Source organism: Microchirus variegatus, assembly GCF_963457635.1.
Source record: "Microchirus variegatus genome assembly, chromosome: 2".
In the NCBI taxonomy this organism is placed as follows: Eukaryota; Metazoa; Chordata; class Actinopteri; order Pleuronectiformes; family Soleidae; genus Microchirus; species Microchirus variegatus.
Window position 1 is genome coordinate 24315837 of NC_139803.1, and position 22841 is coordinate 24338677.

Here is a 22841-nt window from a genome sequence, read left to right on the forward strand (position 1 = left end):
ATCGTCACTCCCAAAGAGAACCTGAACACGATATAAAGGACCTCACATAAAGGCCAATCGAAGCGGTCGGGAAAAGATGACAGGAAGAAGGTAGTGAAGCAATACACCAAACACCAAAGGAACAAAAACATCTATATTTTGTTCCTGCAAAATAAATAGTGCTTGTAAACGAAAAATGAGCACATTTAAAAACGCCAGCATAAACAAAAGCTCCTCATACCATTAGTAAATTCACGAATTCGTTCGTTCGTTCGTGCCACATTCTGTATTTAATTAATATTGAATAACACTGCCAACTCGTTGGTTCAGAATGTCAAGTTATAGAACGTAGCCACATTAAATCAAAGGACATTTCCGCTGATACCCTATATATATATATATATATAACCATACAACCCTTACATTTAAGAAAACGAATTGTGGGAAAATAAATGCACCTAACAGAGTAACCGTTATGTTAGTTATTTCACAAACGAGACACATCCCATCAGACATACATGTTGTAAGGTTTGTGAGGACCTTTACTTTGAAAGGAAAATGACCAATCGAATCCGGTCTAACGCTGTATTTTGGCTAACTTTATGCTATCAGACTACTTTTTTTGCTGATCGCCTGTTTCTCCACGGAACTGAATAGTGTTGCACCGGGTGTAACCAACAAGCTAATGGTAAGCTAGTTAGATGTAGCCAGCTAGCCTTAGGTTCTTGTCGGCGTACGCAGATGAAGAAGACCTATATATGCACGAATACTGTGCGATACAAACGAAACCCGTTGATGTGGTTTTGTGTCACCGGTGCGACACTGCTGCAACCGACGTCTCATTAAGTTGTTTTCATCATTAAGGTCTTGCTTGCTCTGTTACCTGGTTAGCCCCTTCAGCTAAGCACAGTGGCGTATGGGTGTCAAAGTTAGCTGTGACTTAACTGGGTATCTGGTTGCCTGAGCTCAAATTCCGGACACGTCAAGGTAAACACTTAGCCGTCGAGAGTTTGAACGCTTAGCTAGTGAGCTAACAGTTGTTTAGCGGTGTATTCAGTCTATATCGTTGTTGTAAAACTATGCACACGTAAGCTGGTAAAGTTCGACCAAACGTATGAGCTGGCATTTCTCCTCATGTTCTCGCTATTATCTCCTGTAACCGTCTCCTGTTACTCCCACTTAGCCTTCCTGTAGCTAACGTTGGCTACCTTCTGTCATTTAACACTGTATTAACTTAGATTTTTTTCGGATTCGTTTTCCGAAATATGTGTTTTATTGTTGCATTAAAAAGAAAGCTGATATGTGTTCCCTAGATTACCACAATAACAGATTTCAGTATGTCCACATGTAGCTCTATTCATAAAATATGTTTTTATTTTTCTTCAAAAGGCTTAATTGCATCCCGATCTTTTAATCACAGGACTGTCCCCCTTGTATTAAAATCTTCCCAAGGTCTAAGCACGAGTCTGTCAGAAGTGAATTAGTATTGATCCAATGGTTAACTTTTGACCTGTCATCCCACATAGAAAATTCAATATGAGCCACTGTACTGATTGAGACAATCTTGAATAAAGTGTTGCGGTGGTTTAGGTTGAAGATAGGAATGTGGCTACTCTTCGCATTTTATTTAACATTTATATTATATTAAACATTATTTAAACAATAAGGGGGTGGAACTAATGTTACCAAACTGTGTTTTAAATTACATTAACATGCTACTTACAATAACAGTTCTCTAATTATCTAAATCTATACTTTCATAAAGACACATTTCTTATATTGTAAAAATAGTAATTAAAATGGTATAAATAAAAATATTTCCCTTAACTACTCAGGAATAAATGAAAGCACAATCCTTATTATGCATCTTCTTAACTTTGGTTCTTCTCTCCAAGGTTCCTCAAACCTGTAGCATATTTTGGGGCTGCCATGTCGGAGCCAAAGACCCCTACTCCTACCCCAGCTGGTGACACTTACAAAGGATGGGTATTCAAGTGGACAAATTACATCAAAGGTTATCAGCGGAGGTGGTTTGTCCTGAGCAATGGACTGTTGTCATACTACAGGTATACTATCCTGCATAATATAAGATCAACCAGAAAAATCCCTCACCATTGATCTCTAATAACTGCTGTTTTTTAGTTGCTTCACCTCAGGGTATGTCTTTTCTATTAAAGCAATATGTCTTTGTGTGATTAAAGCTTAGGGAACATTGCAGAATGACACAATGATGACACAGCCACCCGAAAAACAAGGGGTTTGAATCGCTTGGTACTTCACTGTTCAACTTATAAAATGATTGTTGATGCATCATAATGTTTCTTTTTCAAAACAGTGTATTTATTACTATTTCCTAATTAAATTAGATACTAAATAGAATGAATTCAGTCTAACAGTAGTTGGGTGCATCTGCACAAATATCTGTAGTTCTAAGCTATATGTATCAATAAAATAAGTAGCTCACATACACATGACTGGTTGGAGCTGCTTCTAAAACTGAGGGGCGATCACCTGTTTACCTCTACCTGATTTTAATAGGGAACAAGTGCTGTGCCCATTATTTTGCATTTCTCATCCAAACAACATAAAAGTTGGCACTGCACACACTGGTGCCCTTAGTAAGTCATCTGCCAAGTTTGAGGTCTGTCAAGTGAACTGACAGATATTCAATTAACAGAAAAGCAGACAGACATCACTTATGTTTTCTATCCTTGGCAATGTCAAAGTCAGCACTCCACACTCCAGCGCCCTTAGTAAGTCACTTTACCGAAGCCTGTCAAGCAAACTGTTGTACAGTTATGCAATTAATAGTCAGACATACTGACAATAAGCCTTTCACCATAGTGACACCAGCACGATGAAATGCAATTATTGATTTCTTCTAAAAATTCCCTGCCTGCTGTAATTATGGATTTATCTCTCTTGATTCATAAACTTTCAAGAGAGACCTTTGATGCATCTAAGAATTTGGCTCTTTTTTTACCCTCACCTACATAAAACATGGCAAATTCTTTCTGTCATAGTCTTATTCCAGGGTTTCTCACTCCTGGGCTTAACCCTGCATGTTTTAAGTGTTTCCCTGCTCCACACTTGATTTAAATAAATGGGTCGTTATCAGGCTTCAGCAGAGTTTACTGACAAGCTGACCATTTGAATCAGATGTGTGGCTCCCCAGGACCAGGAAGCCTGGTCTATTCTGTCTACTGTCTATTCACGTTTCACAAATTCCTCTATTTTTTTTTTTTTCAGGACCCAGGCAGAGATGGGCCACACGTGTCGGGGCACAATCAATCTGGCCACAGCAACTATCACTGTGGATGATGCATGCAACTTTGTAATCTCCAATGGAGGAGCACAGACATATCACCTAAAGGCCAGCTGTGAGGTGGAACGGCAGCGCTGGATCACTGCGCTTGAACTGGCCAAAGCAAAAGCAGCACGCATGCAGGCTGAGTCAGGTAAAATATTTGGACATGACAAGATTAAATACACCTTTGTTGATTTCCCCCGTAGAGGAAATTCAAACTGACAGAGCAGTTGAAAGGGTAGCACCAAAAAGTGCTGCCTTATGCCCGAGCTGAATTCAATCTGGCATGCTGCATTAAATTGTTATGAATGAGAAGTTCTAAACAAGTTTGAAATCAAGTTTATAGTTGAATGTTTAAATGTATTTGTGCAAAATTAGGGATTGAAAATACATGCAATATATGCAAAATCGGAATTCACGCATACAGGCTGTCTCGGTAATAACATCGTACACTGTGGTTTGAAAGAGGTTATTGCAGAGGAAGACAAAATACAGCATGACCGCACTTGACATCACCTCATATTAAGACTGTCATATTGTATGGAATGTGACAAATTTGTCTACATTCTGATTGAAAATGATGGAGTAAAGGTCAAATGTGTGAACTGAAGAGCTGTTGAAGATAATTATTATTATTTTTTTGAACAGTTGAACAACCCCTCTCTAGCTAGCATGTGATGTCACCCACTCTAAAAGTGAACTTTGCTCTCAATACCCACCAATATAAAATTCTGGAATTTTCAGTTGGCTGTGAGAAACTGTGAGGGTCATGAACAAGCTGAAATGAACGATACAAGTCCCACTTTTTGTGAATGTTTTGAAGTTTGAATTAAGAACTTTGAAGTGTGTGGCACCAGTAAGTAGTAGAAATGAGTGTGTCTGAAAGTGCATTTCAGTTAATCTGACAAAGTTGAATATTTCACAATATAACAGCAGAATTCAGAATGGACTGAATAAAGTCTTATGGACTTTGAAATCGAGTTTCTATGCTGAAGTATGTGAAACTTGCGGAAGTAGAAAAAATGGCTGCTGCAGAACAAATATCTATTATAAAAATCATAGAAATGCTGTATACAGTAACAGTACACAATGTACAATGTATAAAGTTGACAGTATGTGCAGTTTTGCCTGTCAGTGCAGTATGTGCATTATCTCTCATTCGAGATTGATCACTCATTGAGATGATTTTGGTCTTTGAATCTTATTAAATTAGAAAGCAGATTTTCTTTTTTAAAGTCCTGTTCTGTTTTTCTTTTCTTGTCAATAGATGACTCTGGGGACGACTTTTCACCATCATCTGCACCTGCGGCACCGGGACAAGGTGGGAGTTCACAGAACTCTGAGGTCCAGTCTGCTCTCAGAACACTAGGCAGCAAGGTGGAGGATCTCAGCACATGCAATGATCTGATCTCAAAGCATGGCTCTGCCCTCCAGAGGTCAGCCTTTAACACACTGTTTCCGTGTTCTCACTTTAGTTCTCAGGCCTAAAGTCAATGTTTCCCACATGTCTATTGTGTGAAAATAAAAGTGAAAATTCCAAAAATAAATCTTTCCAGAACACGTCGGGATTAAAGGCGTAAAGATAACTTCTTGCTAGTTTAGGTGTGGTCTGAAAACACTTGAATTATGTAGATAATCGTACAAAAACAAACAAAACATTTACAGATAAATGAGTCATGCAATGTTTTTTTTAAACACAGTGACGCAGGTAAGTTAATTGTTTGTCAAGGTGTGGTGTTCACGCAAAACAATGATGTGGATAACCAGTTGAACAAACGAGACAACGCCAGTTCTAATAATAAATCCACCTATTCACATGCTCATGATCTTTAACATTGCTATCAATTAACATCTTTTTTTGTTTTTGTTCTTACAGTTGATTCATGTTCAATTTTATTTCAGGTCTTTATCAGAACTGGACAATTTGCGTCTGACTGGAGAGGCTGGGGATAAGATTCGTCAGGTCACAGAGAGGGCAACGCTGTTCCGCATCACCTCTAATGCTATGATTAATGCAAGTGCCACCTCCTGCTCTCTTAATCTATTTACGTTAGGTTTGTATTGTTGACATTAAACAATGTATCAGTGAAAGTGGCCCTACTAACAAGTCGTAATATCAGTTAATAACATTGGAGATAAGTCGTTGCCAGGAAGTGCCCGAAACATGGAAACGCATAAAGCAGTTGGCAGCAAACACAAAATGGTCAACTAAACTAAATATTTGTTTGACTAACTTCTGTGGTAACTCAGGTGTTGAAGTGTTTGAGCAGGGTTTGTAGGCAGCAAATGAACATTTGAAATTTTGAAGAATTTGGTTCTACCATTGTTGTTAATGGAGCCACCATTTCATTTTAACGACTCTGATGACATATGATAATTTTATGACTTAAAGAGGCTATATGTAGGATATTCCATTATAGTTTAAGACGGTTACAGCTAGTTTCCTGGTAGTTTGAGTATCTAATCACACACTAACAGAGCAATCCACAGATAGCGACACTTATACCCCTGTATCAGGCTGCCAATTCACTTACGGTTTTACCTTATGTTCTAAATCTCTGATATACCATAGTCATTATATGACAAGCAATACATGTCCAAGAATCCAAAGTTCATACAGGCCATATCAACTGGGGTACTTCTAGTTAACTGCGTTTGGTTGTTTTCCCCTCAGGCTTGCCGAGATTTTCTGGCTCTTGCTCAGGCTCACAGTAAGCGATGGCAGAAGGCCCTGCAGGCTGAACGCGAGCAGAGAATGAGGCTGGAGGAGACTTTAGAGCAACTGGCCAAACAGCACAATCACCTCGAACGAGCGTTCAGAGGGGCTGCACAGGCTAATGCTACAACTGACAATAAAAGTAAGACGGGACTCTGACCCTAATGCTCATTACCTCACACATCACTCCTGTTTTTTCCCATTTTACATGTTTGTATTATTCAGTTATTTTTTAATTACTTTTATATGTATAAATGATCATGCTTTTTTAAACATAACTGTAAGAACGCTAGAATTTACATAATTCTACACTTGCACACACACAGCAGTCTCACAATATTTATGCATTTTGATGCGATAAAGTGGTAATTTTATTAGTGATAGTGATTAAAAATATATATAATGGCAGCAATAGAAATGTAATAGTAGCATTTTTTTTTACATTTTTTGTGAATTCAAGCAACCAATTTCATTTGGTTGAAACTTTTTGAAAAAGAAAGTATTCAATGGAAAAAAAATATATTGTTTCCTGGTTCAGGTGCTGCCGGGCCAAGAAAAGGTGAGGCCAGTGACGAGGACGATGACAATGAATTCTTTGATGCCATGGAGGAAGCTCCTGAGTTTATCACTGTACCTGCAGACCTGCAATTCCATAAGTTAGTGCTATCTCTTTTGACTGACAAGTTTGTCCAGGAAGAAATATTTGAAAATGTAATTCTCTTCTGTTAATTTATGTCTCCCAGTTCCTTGTATGACAGGAAATCACAAGTTGTATTCAAAGCAAAAGTCACAGTTGTGTATTTTTTGTACAGCTAAACATTTTGGAAAAAATATCAAAATGCTGTTTTTCCTCACAGCTACTTCTGCTATGGATTTGATTCGTATGGTTTTTTTTTAAAGTCAGCGTCAGTTTAGTTTTCATTGCATAATAGATTTAAATAATACATGATTTTAATAACACAAATTTTATAAAATTATACATGTTTGATTTTTAACTCTCTGTCAAATAATGTAAGGTTGAGAACTGAAGCTGAACAGTTAACAACATGTATTGTTTGTTATTTGCATAAATCATACAACTATCAAAAATAGAGCAATTACATTGCGTCCTTTGTGATTTGAAAGCGATTAATGTGTGCACTCTGAATTATGTATTCATATGTCCTAGTTAGAATTTTGAATATTTTTAATATTATGGTCAGTTTAACAGAATTGTCAATTGACAATGTCCGAATGTCTTTGTTTTTCAATCTTTTACAGAAGGTCCAGCAGTAATATCAGTGGTTTCAACAGTGAAATGTGTCCTGATGATCAGTCGGTATGTGTCAAAGAAGCTTTTCAATATTTGTCACCTCATTATAATGTTAAATTGAACGGCTAAACTTGATTAATAGCCAGTATGCCAATGTGGCTGCCTGGACAAGGAACTCTCATTATACTTTTGCTTGTTATGTTGCTCATGTGAACAATAGACACTGTTGTGTCTTATGTCTTAATATCAAAGGTGTGATTGTACTACAACACAATACAAACAATTTCAGAATGACTCATTTAAAATAACTGAATGTGTAATTTCCAATAGCTTTTATGTTGGTTGACAGAACTTTCTCCTTTTTTAGCTTAATGACGAGCCTCTTGCGATGAACCAGGAGTCCCCCTCTCAGGAGCTGGTGCCCCTGAAGAAGAGGCGAACACGCATCCCAGACAAACCCAATTATTCTCTCAACCTGTGGAGTATCATGAAGAACTGCATCGGCAAAGAACTGTCCAAGATCCCAATGCCTGTGAGTAATACTGTGACTATTACATAACTTTTACTGGAACCAACTGGATTTTTGTTTGCTGACTCAGCAAGCCTCAATACGTTTCACCTCCTCTTCGTTCTATTGGCTACTATTTTCAAGTCTTTGTTTTGCTGCAAAGTATTCAAACTAACAATGTAAACACAAATTAAAGGTCAGACTGTTGGCACCTGTGTGGGCCTATCATGTGGGTTGATCATAAAACCATTCATCTTTAAGTCTGCACTACTGGCTCAACAAGTTTTGTAGTCACATGTATTGTGAGTCAGCAAGTTATATTTAGATATTTTGAGAAACTGTGGAGTTGACATCCGTCTCTCTTAATACCAAGAACAAATAAACCAGACATTATTGTCACAGCTTCCCTTAGTCATGCTTATTTATTACAGATGAGAAATGACAGTGCAGAAACTTTGTTTGGTAATTTTGAAGCCATCAGAAAGCTTTGACAAGTTGAGTAATACACTGTCAAATTTCAACATTACTGGGTTTTATGGTTATAATTCAAGAAAAATGTTTAGATTGTTTTGTGTCAATTGGTGCTATTGATATCTGCACATATTTTTAAATAAATCCATAACGCAATCAAATAAATACTGATATTGATATTTTTGGTTCCTATGTGTGCTAAATCATCTGTCAGTAGTCCCAATCTTTATGCATTTCTAGTAAGTTATAACAATGTGATAATCACAAAAACACCTTTAAAGATTAAAATGGCAAACTCACTGAATAAAGACACAGGTTTTACCAGTGACTTTATTCAGTGAGTTTGCCAATCATAAATTTGGGTTCCACTCTAGCTTTCAGTGAGACCCGGTCATTTCAAAACTGCATACATGTTTGCCGCATTTGTAAAATAAGTAGATGATTACAATTCAAGTAAAAATGCTGATGCAATGGTCTTGACATTATGAAATGAATGTGTGTTGGATTGACTCTGTGTCTTTAAGCAGTGTTGATATTTATAAATTCTAAGAATATTTCCAAGAGGAAACCTGTTGCCACAAACTTTGTGTGAAACTGCTTGAGAAAACTTTGTCAAAACGTATGAAAGGATTCTTGCAATAGTTTCAACATGGTCCACTATAGAGCCAGCAGGTGGCAGACTTGGCTTTAGGTGAGTGCAGAGCAGTTGGTCTGAGAGGCAGGTACTGTAAAAATCAGTTATTGTCAAATTTACAGCAGAAACAGTGTTGGTAAATAAAAAAAAATATTGTAAAAGCAGTGTTTTACTAGTTGATATTAAAGGGGACATATTATGCGAAATCAACTTTTTAATCATTTAAATCCTTATATTTGGGATTCTGGAGGCCCCATCAGTCGGCAAAGTGTGAAAAAAGATGACACTCGTTTTTGTGGTCCTCCTCAGTGTAAGTACAGGAGATGAAACACACAATGTTGACTTTCACACTCATTGCGACGTCACAATGTGCTAAACTGTTGTCTCGCGGAGCTCCGCTTTGTCCATAGAACACGCACGTGCTGGCGAGGGCAACAGTATCCGAAAACCGGAAGTCAGCGAAAAGTTCCATTCTTGGCTCCACAGTGCAGTATAGAGTCCTGCACAGAGTCCTACACAAACTTCCAGCCTTAGAGGATTTATCTGTCTTGTGGATACATGTTATATATGACGGCAATGTGCCTGCTAGAGCCTGCAAATACTTTTCCAAATGCTTACTACTGTTAGCTCCCAGTAGCCTCTGGCTGATGTCATTTCCTGTCCTTTAAGTTTTGTTTTACTTTTTTTTTTAAGGTGGACTTAAAGAGATACTACTAAACAGAGCATTCTGAACAGGGCTGTTTTGGCAGGGTAATTGAACTGCTGTGGTGCTTCATCCTTATGGTTTTTTGACCAAAGCATGTCACAGACATGTTCATTAGGACACCAGGGAACTAGGTTTACTTGGAGAAATAGTATAATATGAGTCCTTTAAATAATTTTACCCATCATCTCTCTTTTTTTTCTTTTTATTTAATACTTTCAAGAAGCATGTCTGTTTTTTTAACTTATTTTTATGGCCACTTAAAAAAACACAGACTTCAAACATTGAAATGTTTCTGATTTCTTTAGGTAAACTTCAACGAGCCCATCTCAATGCTGCAGAGGTTGTCAGAGGACCTTGAGTACCACGAGCTGCTGGACAAAGCTGCCAAATGCCACAGCTCCCTGGAGCAGATGTGCTATGTTGCAGCCTTCTCCGTGTCCTCATATTCGACCACCGTCTACCGCACGGGCAAGCCATTCAATCCTCTGCTGGGAGAGACGTATGAGCTTGACCGCCAGAGAGAGAGCGGCTACCGGTCCCTCTGTGAGCAGGTGGGAGGAAAAAAGATAGTTGAACGTTCTCCAACGGGGAGCATTTCTTGAACAAGAAATGCATGTCAAGTAGGATGACTTCAAAAGTCCCAATTACTCGGCATTATGAAAGCTTTCTCCCTCTTTTTATGACTGGTTTTACATTGGGTTATACCAATGAATTAAACATATTTCCACTATTTGATAGACAAGACATTTTAACTTTAACTTTTGTGAGATATTTATCAATTACTGAGAACAAAACTACCAAATGGCCAATTAATAAATAAGAATTATAACAGGGTGTCCGTGGGGTCTTAAAAAGTATTAAAAGTTGATAAATCAATTTTGGGAAAATGAAGGGCCTTAAAAGTCTTAATCGTGATATCATGAGGTATTAAATTTAAATGTATTTTATTTTCCTCCCCATGTTTGTTCAAAACAATGATGCACAGTCATGATTGCCCTGCAAGATCGGCTCATGGCCACGCGAGTACACGAATGTGCTCCTCTTGGCGCGAAATAATCTCAGAAATCGCCCGAAATTGTGCTCTATGGATTTAATCGCAAACTAAAACTGATTTGTAAGTTAAATGTGTTGCTGATTACAGCTTGAAGTGGCGATAGGGTCTTACAATATTTTGAGAATGTCTTGAAAAATTCTAAAAAATTATTGAAATTAACTTCAGGATTCCTGCATATACCCTGTACAATAATAATAATGCCAAATACAAAATAAATAGAATAGAATAGATTGGTGTACTGCTAGTCTTCATTGTGAAACTACTACTTCTACTACTATCTACTCTACTACTGTCTATGCCTCACATAGTCTGTACCTTTTTCCCAGGTGAGTCACCATCCACCTGCAGCAGCACATCATGTGATTTCTGATCGAGGATGGACTCTGAGGCAGGAAATCACTGTTGCCAGCAAATTCAGGGGCAAATATCTCTCCATAATGCCTTTAGGTAAGGCGTTCAGCTTCAAAGCATCTCAAACATGCCATGTGGTTTGTTGGTGACGTCCATTTAGGGTGTGATCTATGATGGGCACATCACAAAATGAAGTGAACAAAACATTGTACACAAACAGAGTACTAATTACTCTGTGAACAAAGCTCAAGGAATTCATCTGTCACACCTCAGCTTATGAGAATGTTGCTTGTCAGGGGGTGTATAATAACAACTCCTGATCTGTTTTTAGGTAAGGTAAGGGATTTTTAAATACTCATCTGCACTTCCTCTCTCTCTCTCTTTCTCTCTATGCAGGCACAATTCATGCAGTCTTCGAAAAAGGCAACCATCACTACACATGGAAGAAAGTTACCACCACAGTGCACAACATCATTGTTGGAAAATTGTGGATTGATCAGGTGCAAAAAAGAGAGAGATAAAGCAAACTCGTACTGTCAAAGGCAGGGGTCACCAAACTTTTTGAGCTACCGGAAGGGTAGAGAATAATATGGAGTGTTACCATATTAACATTTTATGCAATTTACCATTTCAATGATGATACATACATGATCATACAACATGCAGTTATCCTATGAAAACAAATCATGCCCAATTGTTGTTTTATTAAACTGTCTCTGTCTGTCTTTCATACACAAACTCTGTCTCAGTCGGGTCAAGTCTTCAGGAAATTCAGTTGACCCAAGATAACCTTGTCATAGTTGGTGCATTTCCAAGAAAGTCATCAACAATGAGGAACAGGGCTGGGTATTACCAACAACCTTGTGATTTGGCACATATCGTGAAACAAATATACAAAGTTATTTTCAATCTTGTCAATTCTGTACTTCAGCATTTAAATCATCATTCTGTGTAACACATTGATATTTTTCAACTATATTCAACTACATGGCTAATTAATGCTTTTGTAATAAATAGACATATTGCTGGTATAACAATGGGCAGTTTAATTTTAGGATATATTTCAGGAAAAACAAAGTGAAGTCGCCATTTAAGAAAACCTTTAAATCCACTGAGAAGTGCACTCTTCTATCAGCAATGACCTACAAATATCACACACCGCATTGTATTGCCTAAACCTAAATCGATGTTTTAATTTTTTTTTTGATTTTAAGTTATTAAACATGTTTTCTGTTTCCCTTTCAGTCAGGAGAGATTGATGTTGTGAACCACACCACTGGAGACCGCTGCCATCTGAAGTTTGCTCCTTACAGCTACTTCTCCAGAGATGTAGCCAGAAAGGTGAGAAAATTAACTTAGTCCAAGTTTTCACAGATCCTACGTACAACTTTTGTTAATCCTACTACACAAACCACCTCTTTATTGTTGCAAAGCTGGGGTTCATGCTTCATTTCATTGTTACTGTTTTTCATTGATTAAACCTTTCATTACTTCCTCTTCTGCATTTAGTTTCTCTCTGTAGTTTTTCCCCTTGTTTTGTTGAAGACATTTCCTTATATGACAATTAAGATATGCCCTAGATTGTTGTAAGGTGAGATGATATACGATAAGCTGTTATTATCTCACTCACAAATTATCTTAGACAATTATCTTATACAAACTACACTGACATGAAACCTGCACAAACTTTGGGGTCAAATGATGCAGAGACAAACTCTCAGATGCCACACAATCTCCCAACACAGCAGTTTGTGTGGTCATAAGCCACAAATGCTAGTCAGATGACTTACTGAAGCTAGAAAAAAAGAGTATGAGGGCAACACTAATGGCGAAGGAGCTGGATGATTTAAAACATTTAGACTTAAAGACTTAGACTTCCTTTTATTGTCATTGCACAGAGAACACACAACAGAAAAACAGGCAACGAAATGTCGTTGCTTGGCAACCGGTAAAGAAGCTTGGAAACCGGTAAAGAAAAACATTTGAGGTGAAAGAGAGTCATTCTAAGACTTACTTTGGGGGAAATTATTTTTGTTTCTTGTATTTAGCTTTAAGGAAATATTTAGCAGTGGCAAAATGGCTGGCAACATGTACAGATTAAAAAAAAAAAGGGACCCTGGGTTTTATTTTTAGTCATTTTGCATTTTCTATTTTCCTGGTTTAGAATCTCCATAGTAGTTTTATTCTTTTTCTCCAACTTCTTTTGTTTCCGCTCTGTTTCTAATGTCATACAGACCAACAACTTGTAATGGGATTGATATTAAATGCCTTTTTTTTTCCTTTTTTTTGCCAATTTTCAGCGATAAACATAGGCTTCACGGTTTTAATGAATTCCTATGTTAACCACTTTTAGGTGACAGGAGTGGTGATGGACAAAGATGGCAAGGCTCACTATGTGCTATCTGGGACATGGGATGAGAAGATGGAATTCTCCAGAGTGATGCAGAGCAGCCGAGGTGGCGAGAACGGAACTGAGGGCAAACAAAAGACTGTTTATCAAACACTGAAAGCCAGAGAAGTGTGGAAGAGGAACTCTCTTCCGTAAGTATGACTACGTGGCTAGATTTAATGAACCCTGTACGTGAGTTTAACTAAATCAGTTTAACCTTTCATTACTCTGACGTGCATTATCCTGTGCATCATTGATTATCAAGAACCAGTTTTTAATTACACAATTGGCACCATCAAAAAGTTGCTTTTAATCAGCTCGTCGAAGCTACTCTGTCTCTTTATTGTGACAGAATAAAAATCTACAGAAGTGAGCAATCAAACTTGTCATTACTGTTAATATATAACTCTCCCTGTTTATATAAAACAACAACAAACCATGTGTACACACATGCAATCAAGCGTTTTTAATCATCATGTAAAATGTGCCTTTTTTATTTTAGGTTACGTTAAACCATGTGACGAACCAAACAATCAAATCTGATGACGGATAAATGATACCCAAACCTGTCACTCACTGTGTGCTAATGATGGACTTTATTTACTGCTGTGGCCTATTATGACTAAATGGCAGCAGTGAGTAATGCTTCAAAATAAACAAATTATTTTTTAAGTGACCGGACCGTCCCAGCACCCATGTCTTTTAATGTAACACTTTGTTTTAAAATATTCCTACAAACTGTGCTGATGATTGTATAATAGCCAAACATTTATGTTATTAATACATTTTTTTTTTTTAAGATTTCTCCCAAGAGATGATGGCGTGTCCTTTTCATGGCAGGACATTGTTGACATGTTTTGTCAGCAGTCAAATTACACACTAGCAAGGACCTATTGTTCTTTTTATTACTGTATTTCTGTTTCTATTGTTAGTCCATAATGTCATTGAATATTTAAAGATGTTCTATTTCAATTGGAAACGCCAGGTCAGAAATTAATTTTAATAGGTCCTGTTCTTCTACTATGTTTGTGTTGTATACAGATAACGACTAAGCTAAAAAACTGAACATCATATCTTCTCAGGCTTGTTATTCTTCTATTCGTCTATTCTTTTTTTGAGGCAGAGAATGAAATAATTTGAATCACACATGGATTGTAACTCAAACACAGTTATTTTTGCAACGAGTGGAGTCGTCCCCTGCTGTGTAATTGCTACTTCTGTCCTAATTGCTTGGCTTTACTTTTAAAGTAGAAGGCTATCTCCAATTTTATATGGACTTTTGGTCTATGGCATCACTAAATCCAGAGCGCAGTGCATCACAGGGTTTGTAAAATATGTTGAACGCATACCCGAGTTAAATCCCTCTGTTGATCTTTGTGCATCTATAGTGAGGGAGCAGAGACCATGTACTACTTCACTTCCTTGGCCTTGACCCTAAATGAACCTGAGGAGGGCATGGCCCCCACAGACAGCCGACGAAGGCCCGACCAGCGCCTGATGGAGGATGGTCGCTGGGACGAGGCCAACACTGAGAAGCAACGGCTGGAGGAGAAGCAGCGCAGCGTCCGGCGAGAAAGGGAGAGGGAGGCCGCCAGCCAGCGCACTTCCAGCCAATCAGAAGAAGGTTAGTCAAGTGTGTGTTAATGTTTAACTTCTTTTGTATTCCTCTATACCTTGTATGGGGCTTAATCTTGGAATCAAGGGGTAAAAAAAATCTCTGTGATCCCCTTCTCTCTTCCAAAAGCTGTCGATGAGGATTCTTTTACTGATCCCTCCCTAAAAAGCAAGTATTCCTCTTTTTGTCCCTATCACAGTCCTCTAGCTTTCATTTTTGTTCTAATCATCTGTCTAGATCGCTTTCTTAAAGCATTTTCAGCAACATTTTTATTCTCTCTTTCAGGTGCACCTCATGACAGTTATCAGGCACTTTGGTTTGAACGTTGTGAGGACCGGATCACAGGTGAGCAAATCCATCTCTATAAGGGAGGCTACTGGGAAACTAAGGACCGTGGGACCTGGGAGGGATGCCCAGACATATTTTGACCTCTGCGTTAAATGGAAAGTGCCCTGAAGAGACTGAGCCAACAAAGCTGCCTGGTGGCCTGCTTGCACCCCCCCTCATGTGGACAGCTGTTTTCCTTCACTGGCTCTCTGTTCTAAGAGATCTCCAGGATTGTCACTGCTGTCACACCCAGAGGGAGCAGGGTTTCCTCTGGTTTCTCCTCGAGTCTTAGCGTCTACCCCTTTGTTGCTGTCACACATCTGAGACGGCTCGAGTGCAACTATATTTGGTGCTGCTTTGACACGGATCAGGCTGGACACAAAGGGGAGGATATAAAATGGGCAGTGCTTCCAAATCTATAGTAGATCAATCTTAGTCTCTCTCTGCTGAAATCTGTTCAGTCTCTCGGCTCTGGAGTGGATGAGGTTTCATGCTGAAAAACACCCTGTGAAATGAAATAATGTAGTGTACCTGTTTTCATCCTCAGCATTGTTTGCTTTGTGAATAACTCTAAAAAAGGGTAAAAAGAGGGGTAAAACCTGGGTAATATATAGATTTATATAAAGTATAAATATGATTTAAATAATTTCATTCAAATGTCAACTGGTGGCCTTCAACATGTTAGCAAAGATTCCTTGTTTATCTCTTTGATTTAGTGTCTTAAAGTAATGAAGTAAAGGTTCTAGTGTGCTTGTGTGTATGACTGTGTATCTGTTCTTCCATCACTTTATACCTCTACTACTGTGCAGGTAAATTAAAAAGTAAAAATGGGTTTGTCCAAATACCAGTTGACCCTTTATACTGTCATGTGTTAAAAGTTTTTTGTTTGTTTTTTTAACCAAGGCCTAAAGGAAATTATAGTGATGCAAATTCTGATGTGGGTACAAGGCTTAAATACACTTTCTGTTCACCATCGAAACTAGCAACCTGCAGTCACCGTCATTTACATCACATCTGAGTAGATACAATGCTCACATTTATTGCAACCATGACACAACTTTGAAGAAAAACCTGGGAAAAGACTACAAGGCTGTGAGGTGGCAAAAATGTTTCAAATTAGTGACGTTTTATCCACTAACAATAGTTCACAGCACTAACATAGTATTTAGCCATTTCACAAATAAAATGACAAGTAACTAAGTTACATGATGACAGTAAAAAAAAAATATATATATTTTTTTTAAGTGTTGAATACTTGCTGTGATCATTTTTTGTGACAGTATCGAATGAATGAGCAAAGAAAACAAAACGTAAATGCAGTGGTGAAAGTCAATGTCACATGTATTTGCTGAAGAATCCATACATATATGCAAGTACATTTTGACACCAAAACATGGGATAGTATGTGTGCAAATCCTGATTTTCTTTGTAAGTGTACTTAAATATGAAGAATAAAGAAACAGAATTGAAAAGAATTGCAAATATGATTTTATAAATGTATAGAATTTCACATTATGGTATTGATAACTGTATTTTCATTATTGGAAGGTCTTAATTTTCTTGAAAAAAAGGAGTTTCCATATTTGACAGACATGATGTTCAGAATTTTGTATTAAAAGAAAAACAATCTGTAATAAACAAATTCTTTGCTGCCAAAATTAGCTTCCTCATATTGTTCCTAATTCAACTTCTTCCACAATTTCAATTAGTAGATGTCAAAACAAATCAAATCTAAAACGCCAGATTGCTAAGATTTCTGAAATCACCATTTATAATTCTATAACAATTTTCTTCAATAGCCGTATATATCAGTATAACATAGTTGGCAAAATCACAGAAGGTACAGACAACACAACTACATCAGTAAATCTGGGGCTTGGCAAGTTTATTAACCAATATCATATCTGTTATTATACTGTGTGTGCGTGTTGCATACATATGTTTGCTTTATTTGGTCAATACTGAACTTGTTTACTCAACTTATACGTGATGATATAAATATATCTGCTAAACATTAGAATATCAGTGGACTTTCATTCTGAAGTCTCTTAAATACAATATTCCTATGTTTTAAAGAACATAAATTATATCCTCAGATTTACCGATATAGATATGGACCTTTAAAATCTAAAATCAGTGAGGCTACTGTAAAAATATGAAGGAAACAACATTAAAAAAAACGAGTGCAACTCAGCCATTTTCACCTTTCCTTCACTGTTGAAATCACACCAGCTGTTTCCAAAGATAGAAGCTGCTTGTCTCGCTGTAAAAATCGCAGGCGCCTCTCCTGCTGTGTCATGCCAGGAGAATAATTTTTTTGCCACCTTTCTGAAAGGCAGACTGGAACCTACCATCCTATACATAGGGCAGAGAGAGTGAGTTGAGGGAAGTTGGGGAGGGGCTTATGGTCCAGCTGACCTCACAGCTGTTGGGACCAGAGGAAGCCACCGATGCACCACATCACACTCGGGGCACACCCTGCTGAGGATACTGTGTAGTGCCGTGCGACGCAGAGTGGACAAGAGGTGGTAAAGTAGAGGGACGGCGAGAGTTTTCATAACGGGCTGCTACAGCCTGTGCTGAGAGAGATGGAAATGCTGAATCAGTGAAACTGCATGAATGGTGGGAGAAGGGTATTAGCCAATGTGGGTTGGGTAAGATGTACAGTGTGATGCTATGTCACTCTTAATTTCTTCTTGTGAATGTGGAGCTGACAGCCCCTTACTTTTTATTTTATTTTTTATCTTAAATTAACCTGCGGTTTTCCTCAGTTCAAAGACTTAAAACGGACTGTGCTGTGTTAGAGTTCACTCCTTTTGCAGGGTTTAAAGCCACAACTGCCCCTTTACAGTTCAGCAAGCCAGAAAAATGAGGTAAGGCTCCACTTTGTGTTATAGTGTTGTCCACAATGTACACAGTGAATAGTGTAACTAATGAAAACTGACCTACTCAGTCAGATGGAGGAAGACAAGGTGGTGTGTCTACCAAGGTTGTTCCACGTCGCCGTGTGTGGAGGTACCCATGGCAATGAGCTGACCGGGGTGTACTTGGTGAGGGAGCTGCTGAAGGCAAAGAAGAAAGTGATGGAGAAGAAGGAGCCGGTGCTGATGGTGCTGTCGAACCCACGGGCCATGCAGCAGTGCAGCAGATACATAGACACAGACCTCAACCGTTGCTTTACCCAAGCCACCCTCAAGTAAGGAGGTGATGAGTGGTGAGGATGCTGTTAAACAGCTGCGGCAGATTATGAGCTAATGTTGTGTCCCTCTGTTTCTCAGTGGTCCCGCATCAGACTTGGCCCCCTATGAGATAATCAGGTCCCGACAACTGAATGCGATGTTGGGTCCAAAAGGGAGTCCTGAGGCAGTGGATCTCATTTGTGACCTCCACAACACCACTGCCAACATGGGCCTGTGCCTCATCACGTACTCTGACAGTGACTGGATTTGCCTGCACATATTCAGACACCTACAGGCAAGTTAACACGTTTACACAAAGGTCCAGCCAGCTCCCCTGCATGTTTGAGGAAAAAGTTGGTTGCATCAGAATGGTATCAATGCTAGAAATCAAAATGTACTGAATGTGACTTATCATTTCCAGAGGCAGATGCCCGATGTACCAATGAGGTACATCAATTTTGATGTCTTGCATAATGAATCATATTCCCTTGATTCAGTTGGAAAACATGGTTTTGGTAAGATTTAAGTTTCTATTAAAAAGAAAAAAAAATACTTGTGTAAATACTAAAATGTTTTTCATTTAATAAAATCAATTTCCTGCAGCAATGGAGGTCGGCCCTCAGCCCCATGGTGTGGTGAGGTCTAACATCTATAGAGTGATGAAAGATGCAGTGCAGCACACGCTCGACTGGGTCCATTTCTTCAACTCGGGTACACGGATACTTTATACTTTATAATTGCTTTGATACTTAACTTTGATTTGTTAAATGAGTTGAAACTATTTGTATTCTGAACATTATAAATGTGTATCCTTTGCTCCCTTGTTGGCTTGAGGCCGACTTCAGTTCTGTTTTTATCTTCAGGTACTATTTTTGAAGGAGGATATGTGGATGTGTTCACAGTGGTCAGACACATTGACTACCCAAGAGAAAGGGAGACTCACAACATCATAGCAGCTATTCATCCTCAACTCCAGGTAAGGTCTGAAATATGTTTTTAACGACGGCATCTAATTAAACAGATGCGCTTTGTTGAAATTTTACTGAACTCAATTACAAGTGTGAGTCAGGACGTTGACAACAAATCCTACCTAATAATAGAGTCTAGGACAGTTTTAATCACAGGTTGGCACAAGCACAATAGAAGCAAAATAAAAATAATCAGTTTTTGTTAAAGGATGATCATTGAAGTGAATTGTGTCTCGTACGTAACTTTAACTGCTCAAACACTAAGGATTAGTTATCACAACAGGGTGAGGCCTTATCCTAAGACAGCTTCATACTGAAGTGCAATTATGATGTCAACAACATTGTTTGCATACCCTTACGCATTTGCTCTCATTAAAAACTAGCACAGTACACAGTGCATCTAAGGCATCCAGTATGTTGTTTTTTTTTTACTTAGCAACTACCTTAGATGGAAGATTAGTCATCAAATGTATTTCATTTATTAGAGAGACAACAAATTAAAGTTAAAAGGTTATTCAATGAAAACACTTGAGGGTATTTTACTCAGTGTACACCAGGTCAGCGGTACAATAACGTTAAAGCCAAGTGAATAAAGTGTCCCTAAAATTGCCAAATTGAGGGGCAACATTACTGAACTTTGTTGCTATTGCTGTGTGTTAACAGAACAGTATGGACTGATTACTATTTGGAAATAATGCAAGAGAGAAGTATCGATCATTTAGGTCGCAGGAGTGGTTACAGGTGTATGCCCTAATTGTACCTTAGCTAATTGTACCTTAGCAGTTACATGCCAGTCGACGCTGCCAAACGTCGACTGGCATGACAAGCTGTATTTCTATAAATAACCAGCATCCAAAGTGACGTTTCTGTACGAAACTGTCTCAGGTGACGATTGAGATGTTTACGTCTGTACCTTTGCAGCATTTTGCATGATAACTTGTACGTTATATCATCAAATCCTATTTCATACTTCATAATAAAGTGCTGGAGCAACTTTGGTATAGTTAGTCACAAATTATTACTATAATTTTCTTTTCTTTTATTATTTTTATTTGGTCAGTTTTGGAGTTAATGTTTGGTTATTTTCTTTGGTGTTTTGTAGTTCTGAAGGGTACAATAACTATATAGAAAAGTATCTCCTATGAATGAATAAATACATAAATACCACTCATATTTTGAAATTAGTTGACAGTGTAGTGTACTTCACTTTACAGTTTACAACCACGTGTATTAATGCTATTAATGTCTGACTTTGCACACTTCCACACCAACACTATCTGTTCATACTGCCAGGAATGATAAGCCGTGTTCCAGACGTGCTTGAGTGGCTCAAAAGGGCTCAAAAAGCTGATCATCAACATGGCTTTGTAGTGGACAGGGATGGGCCACCTACGTATTCTTGTATTTGTGAAAATGCTGACTGGAATAGCAGCTTCTTTGCATTTCATCACTTAGGCTTCACGTCGAGCACTGGAAGTGAAGTGTGCAATTTTTTTCCTTTTGAAAACAAGTTTATTATCTTAGTATCTGCAAACAACAAGGGCCACATTGAGATAAATGTCACTGAAACCATTATCACGATGTGGTGTCTTATCAAATTTCAAAATAGCTTAGTAGGTAACCTTTGATCTCAAGCTTATGGCATTAAAAAATGTGAAAAAAACAACAACTACCACTTTCTAGTTCAGCTATTTCTTGGCTGCTTCCCATTACAATACTGACACAGAATGGAAAAATAGATCTACCACACACTTTCCCGTAAAACCACAACTCGACGATTTGTTTTGTTAGATAAAGAAACAAATGACAGTGTTTTACAGCAACCCTTTATATTATTGTAGCTTGAAAACCAGCTTGATGGCTCACTGACTTGTGAGAGGGAGTGGCACCTCTTTCCTTTCCTTCCTGATCACGCTGGGAATTTTCTACCTTAATGATAGTCGTCAAATTAAACAGCTAAAATCCGGCCCATCAAGTCTGAATGCCAGTGTTCATAGTGGATGTGGGCGTGCAGTGCATGATGGCAGCAGTGCTGAGAGTTAGCCTGTCTGCTGCATGCTTTACATAAGGATTGCTTTTGAAAATCATGAAAATTAACTTGTATCTACTCTTTTATCTACTATCTAAGCCACACATCCTTCAGTCATAGCAATATGTTGATCGATTGAAATGAAACGCTTGAGTGCTTTTACTTTGAAACAGGAACAGGATGTGTTCAGTAAGGATCAGTATGCGACCCTCTGGTGGAGGATAAAGCGGTAGATAATGGATGGACATTGAAGCTGTGGTTAAAAGATCGTTTTGACTGTATAGACGCTGTTAGATGTGTTCGGTCTGACAAAACCATGTGTCTCACGTGGGCAATGTGTGCCTAAAGCAAAAGAGAGAAGTTCCTGCAATGCATGGGTTTCCAGGATCCAGATGTTCCTCGCTCATCCAGCGATGGTACATCCACTAAAGGTGACCTTTGCGCCGTTTCAAACTCTCTCTCTGTCTCTCGCAAAAAAAATACAAATGAGGTTCTACCAAGATGTAGTCTTAGTCATTTAAAAAATATTTTCCCTAATTTTCTGTTAAATTCTCCTACAAGTACACTCTTAGAAATAAGGGTTCCAAAAGGGTCCTTCTACAGGGGCTGAGGTTCTACCTGGAACCATTTGCTTCTGAAAAACCCTTTCCTGAAGAAAGGGTTTTTTTTTTTAAAAGGGTTCTTGGTGGAACCCCCCAAAAAGGTTCCAGGTGGAACCTTCATTAAAAAGGTTCTACCTGGAGTCAAAACGGGTTCCTATGAGGACAACCCAAAGAACCTTATATAGTTCTACTTAGCACTTTTATTTCTAAGCGTGTATAGTGTAGGTGTAGGTGTTTTGCTGCTTTTCAAGGTAGCAGGAGCTGCCCGCTAGTAGCCACTAACCCAAGGATCTTCCTTTCTCCACAGGACAGAGACTTCTGCCTTCTCCACCCAGATGACGCGCTGTTCCAGACGTTCTCTGGTGAAACACTGAGTTACAACGGCAACGAACCGCTTTATCCTTTCTTTGTCAACGAATGTGCTTATTATGAGAAGGGCATTGCGCTGTACCTAGCGAGAAAGAGGCACATGATGGTTCCTGCAATTCGGGTGCAGACAGAGACAGAGCTGCAAATGAACAAAGAGGGATTTGAATCAGAGGAAGAGTGAGCAGGGCAATGAGACTGGTGTGCGACTTTGTGGAATAATTTTTTTTTTCTTTTTTGATAGAAGAAGCTTTTATTGAGAGAACAGTCAGTTGTCAACACTCAGCAATGCATGTGTACAATTGCATACATATACAGTGGGTGTATAATGATTGACTGTTTCAGCTCACACATGGAGAATGGACAACAGTCACAGTAGATTGAGAGT

At 38.4% G+C, this 22841-nt stretch overlaps 2 protein-coding genes across 2 annotated transcripts; both read left to right on the forward strand.

Moving 5' to 3' along the window:
- The first annotated feature begins 720 nt into the window (after positions 1–720).
- LOC310942832 (oxysterol-binding protein 1-like) lies at positions 721–16957 on the forward strand. The gene is made up of 17 exons (XM_083908274.1): positions 721–966; positions 1875–2045; positions 3229–3437; positions 4554–4722; positions 5189–5300; positions 5961–6144; positions 6541–6658; positions 7263–7320; positions 7622–7786; positions 9879–10124; positions 10954–11074; positions 11375–11478; positions 12224–12319; positions 13332–13519; positions 14756–14991; positions 15112–15150; positions 15268–16957. Exons 2-17 carry the CDS (start codon positions 1909–1911, stop codon positions 15408–15410), a joined length of 2325 nt encoding a protein of 774 aa, XP_083764400.1. The 5' UTR covers positions 721–966; positions 1875–1908; the 3' UTR covers positions 15411–16957.
- Positions 16958–18266: 1309 nt separating this feature from the next.
- Positions 18267–22637, forward strand: LOC310944370 (N-acyl-aromatic-L-amino acid amidohydrolase (carboxylate-forming) B-like; the record flags this gene model as incomplete). The annotated part of the gene is made up of 6 exons (XM_083910138.1): positions 18267–18505; positions 18588–18783; positions 18910–19003; positions 19092–19199; positions 19352–19464; positions 22395–22637. 6 exons carry the CDS (start codon positions 18267–18269, stop codon positions 22635–22637), a joined length of 993 nt encoding a protein of 330 aa, XP_083766264.1.
- Between the last annotated feature and the right edge of the window lie 204 nt (positions 22638–22841).

What these genes read in the sequence shown, in the direction of transcription:
- LOC310942832 (XM_083908274.1), top strand. Translation starts at nt 1,909, where the DNA reads ATGTCGGAGCCAAAGACCCCTACTCCTACCCCAGCTGGTGACACTTAC. An exon ending in GGACTGTTGTCATACTACAG is followed by an intron (nt 2,046 to 3,228) that starts GTATACTATCCT and finishes TTTTTTTTTCAG; the next exon opens with GACCCAGGCAGAGATGGGCC. An exon ending in ACGCATGCAGGCTGAGTCAG is followed by an intron (nt 3,438 to 4,553) that starts GTAAAATATTTG and finishes TCTTGTCAATAG; the next exon opens with ATGACTCTGGGGACGACTTT.